Consider the following 3,759-nt stretch of genomic DNA (forward strand, 5'->3'; position numbering starts at 1 on the left):
GCCCCGCCCTCGCCCTGCCTTGTCGCTGCGCGCTGGACGGACGCGATCGGCGACGGCCGCGGGCTGGGCGCAGGCGCAGGCACGGGCGCGGGCGCGGGGCCGTGCCAGGGCCCCTTCCACTTGTTTTTTCGCCTCTTTTGCAATCCTTACGCGACGCCCCAGCCCCCCTTGCATCCCTGGCCGCGCCTCTTTCTACCATAGGCTTCTGCCGACTCCCCTTGCACAACGCCGGCCGCGCCACCCCTCATCCCACCGGAGCCGCGCGCACGCCTGCACGCGCGCGCCCCTGTCGGCGCGCCCTGCTGCCGGGCCCGTCCCCTCTCTTTCGACCCCCCCTCGCCCCAAAGGGCCCCCCTGCCGGCGGACGGCCGCCCAGATTGGCGCCGGCCCCGGCGGCCGCCCGCCGCGGCGGTGTAGACCCGCAGTTTGGCCGCGGGATGGGCACCGTGCACAAATGCCTGCCCGGGTGCCGACGCACTCCGCCCTGGGCGTTTGGCTGCCCCGGGGAAGCCCCCCGGCTTCACCTGCTGCCGCCGGTGTCCTCTCAACAGACCGCCGCGGAAGCTTCCTGCGGCCGCGGCGCGCCGCGTGCGGGGCGCGCCAGGCATTTTGCTGCGGCAGTTTGCTCGTTGCTTTTTTCGGCGCCCGATTAAGGGCGGGACGGCGCATATGAAACAAGAGCTGCCCCCTGTAAATGGCTCTCAATCGGTTCGTATGGGGAAAACCAAGCACTTGTTGAAGCTCAGGGTTAAAGGAGGGCAGGCCAAAAAAGCAGGGTTAGAGGCTGCGCATAGGAACCTTCGGTGGACATGTTATAAGATGTCATTGACAGGCAATGATCTGTCACCCCAACGTATGCCACCATATGCCACCTTGCCTCGGGCAGCGGCCGGCGTCCATTTGGCGCCCGCCCGCACGAGCCGCGTGTGGCGCGCCGTCAGCCCCGATTTGCACGGCATTGGGGGAGGGAAGGCAGCTGCACGCAGTGTCACCGGCGGTGGCGTGGGCGCAGGACGTCACACACTTGCGAGAGCTTTCACAGGGAACCAGACTCGCACAATTTCACCGGGCGCGCTGCGGCCGAGGCTTGTGCGCTGTTGATGAAGCATCCACGGTCGAAGAAGGGGGAGGCATCCCTCGGCGCCGCCCCAGCGTAAGCGGCGGCGGGGCCGCGGCTTGACCGACCAAAGAAGATCGGCTGCTGCGGATGCAGCACGCGCGGCAGTGCATGTGCGGGCGCGGGAGCCGAGTGACGCAGGGCCTTGCAGGGGCGGCACGCCGCGGCGCCCCGCAGCTGGCAGGGCGGCTGTTCCCCGGGAGGCTGCTGCTGCTAGCTGGGCTTGAGGGGGCAGTGCTTCCTTAAGCCCCGCGTGCAGGGGGCCGCGTGGGACTTTGTCAGGCTGGCCTATGCCAGCTCCGCCGGAAGGGCTGGCCGACAGCCACCTAGCCTGGGTGGCTGAGCGCGACTGTTTGGTAGGTGCCCAGGCGAGCAGCAGCGGCTGCTCACCTGGGCAACCCCGCCTGTTCTCGCGCGGCTGTCTGCGTGACGCGGCCGCACTGCTGCAGCCCCACTTGTTTGCGTGCGGGCGCGGCTGTGCAGGATCCGCGTCGTCGCCGCCCGGCTGAGTTGCGCGCATTGATCGACGCTTGGGCTGGGCACGCGATCCAGTTCAGCATTATCGACCACAGCATGACCCCAGGACGGAGCCTGGCTGCTGGCTCTACAATCGCCGCTTGATGATGGTTAAGGATAGCCATGAAAGCCAAGCCCGGCCTGATCAAGGGGCTGCTGGTGCGGGGCGTGGCGCCGCGCCCGCGATCATTTTGGCGGCAAAACGCTTGGAACGGTTGCCACAGCTGAGGGGCCCCCGCGCCTGTTCCAACGGATCGCGGGCGCTGCTCGCTGTCGCACGCGTCCCTGCCGGGCGGCCGGCCCGCGCGAGGGCGGAAGGCGGCGCCAGCGGGCGTCGGCGTTTGTGAGCACGTGTGCACCGCGGCGCGTGAGAGGATGGGCGCTCCGCGGAGGCGAGGACCGGTTACGGGCCAGCAACTGGCGCAGCAGGCGGGCCGTTGCGACAGGGGTGTGCGGCCACAAAACGAGCGCCGTGGAAGCAGCTACCATTGGATTGTTTTGAGCCCTGAACCCTTGCTGCTAGAAAGTCTGTAGTGTGGCATGGCACGACGTGGTGTTACTTAGCGATCAGGTCGACTCCCAAGCCTCCAAGAGGTCCCCGGCCCCTCCGTCGCCGCCCACCGCGGTGCCCGCCGCCCCCTCGGCTTCCAGCGCCGCCCCGGAAGCCGTGCGCTCCGTCGTGCGGCGCAGAGCCGTCGGTGGCTTTCGCCGGCAGAGACGCTATCCAAGTAGGCCCACAGGGCGAGGACGGATGGTGCTGAGAAACCCTGGGGGGGTGGGGGAGCGCTTCGTTGCGGGCCCTCTTACTGAGCTTGGCCTGGATGGCGCCGACGACCTCGGCGCAGCTTGCGGCGTCGACGGCCACCCTGCTGAGCAGGGCCCGCACCAGTTCCTTCCACTTGCCGTGTGCGCTCGCGTCGTCAAACGGCGGGGTGGCGGCGGACACAATTCTGGCAGCCTGGACGGGCGCCGAGGCCCATCGGCGGCAGCGAGGGCGTTGGTGCAAGCGCGGCGCCCCTGCTGCCGCGTAGGTAGGCCGGGCGGCCCCGGGCTGGCGGCCGCACCGCAGGGAGGCGCGCGCCAGTAACTGGGCTCGCAGGCTGTCGCTTATGCGCCCCCCAAACGCGCGCCATGGAGGCAGCCACCATCTCTCAAGATGGTTTTGAACCCTGAACCCTAGCTGCTGACAAGTGTGTGGTACGGCGTGACACCAGGCATGGCGTTACACATCGATCAGACCGACTCCCAAGCCTCCATGAGACCCCCGCCCTCGCCGCCGCCGCGCCCGGCCGCGCCGCGCGCGGCCGCCCCCTCGGCTCCCAGCGCCGCCTCGGCCGCCGCCCGCAGCCCCTCCGGCCCCTCCACGCTGGCCGCCTCCAGCGCGGCCAGCACCTCCCGCGCCGCGCGCGGCGGCAGCGCGGCGCCGCCGCCGCCGCTGCCGCCAACGCCGGCCGCGGCCACTTGCAGCAGTTGGTCCACCAGCCCCGGCCCGCGGCCCGCCAGCAAGCCGTGCTGCACCGCGCGCGCGAACGCGAGCGCCAGCCCCGCCGCCGCCTCCGGCCCGACCGCGCCGCCGGGCGCTAGCCGCCGCGCAACGTCGTCGGCCGCAGAGAGGATCAGGGAGCGCACCGCTTCGTCCGCCAACAGCTCCCCCCTGCTGCACAGCGCGCCCAGCAGCATGGGAAGCTTCCGGGGCTTGAGGGAGCCGAGGCGCGGCGCGGCGGCGGCGGCGACCGCGGCGGCCGCCGGCGGGCGGAGGCGCTTGAGGGTCGCCAGGCGGGCGGCCAGGTCGATGGGACCCTCCAAGTCGCGCCCTGGGTTGGGCGCCGCCGCCGCCGCCTGCTGCTGCTGCTGCCGCCGCCTGCGCGCTTCCGCGCCCCGCCGCCGCCCCTGCCGCGCCGGAGCTGCCGCCGCAGCAGGCGCCGCCCCGTCCGCAGCCGCCGCCCCGTCCGCCGCGGAGAGCGACGCGCACTGCTGCCGCAGCCGCTCCCCCGCCGCCTCCGCCAGCTTGTCGTGGATGACGTCAGCGGCGTGGAAGCTGCCGAGCAGCTTCTGCAGCCGCGGCAGGGTGTACAGCTCCGGGCGCGAGGCCGCGTGGTCCCCCAGCCGCTGGAATAGGTAAAGCG

At 71.8% G+C, this 3,759-nt stretch overlaps 1 protein-coding gene across 1 annotated transcript; it reads right to left on the minus strand.

Moving 5' to 3' along the window:
* Positions 1–2,866: 2,866 nt before the first annotated feature.
* MNEG_11993 (hypothetical protein) lies at positions 2,867–3,313 on the minus strand (the record flags this gene model as incomplete). Its single annotated transcript, XM_014039536.1, has 1 exon — positions 2,867–3,313. One exon carries the CDS (start codon positions 3,311–3,313, stop codon positions 2,867–2,869), a length of 447 nt encoding a protein of 148 aa, XP_013894990.1.
* Positions 3,314–3,759: the final 446 nt, after the last annotated feature.

Source organism: Monoraphidium neglectum (genome assembly GCF_000611645.1).
Source record: "Monoraphidium neglectum strain SAG 48.87 unplaced genomic scaffold scaffold03004, whole genome shotgun sequence".
Taxonomy (NCBI): domain Eukaryota; kingdom Viridiplantae; phylum Chlorophyta; class Chlorophyceae; order Sphaeropleales; family Selenastraceae; genus Monoraphidium; species Monoraphidium neglectum.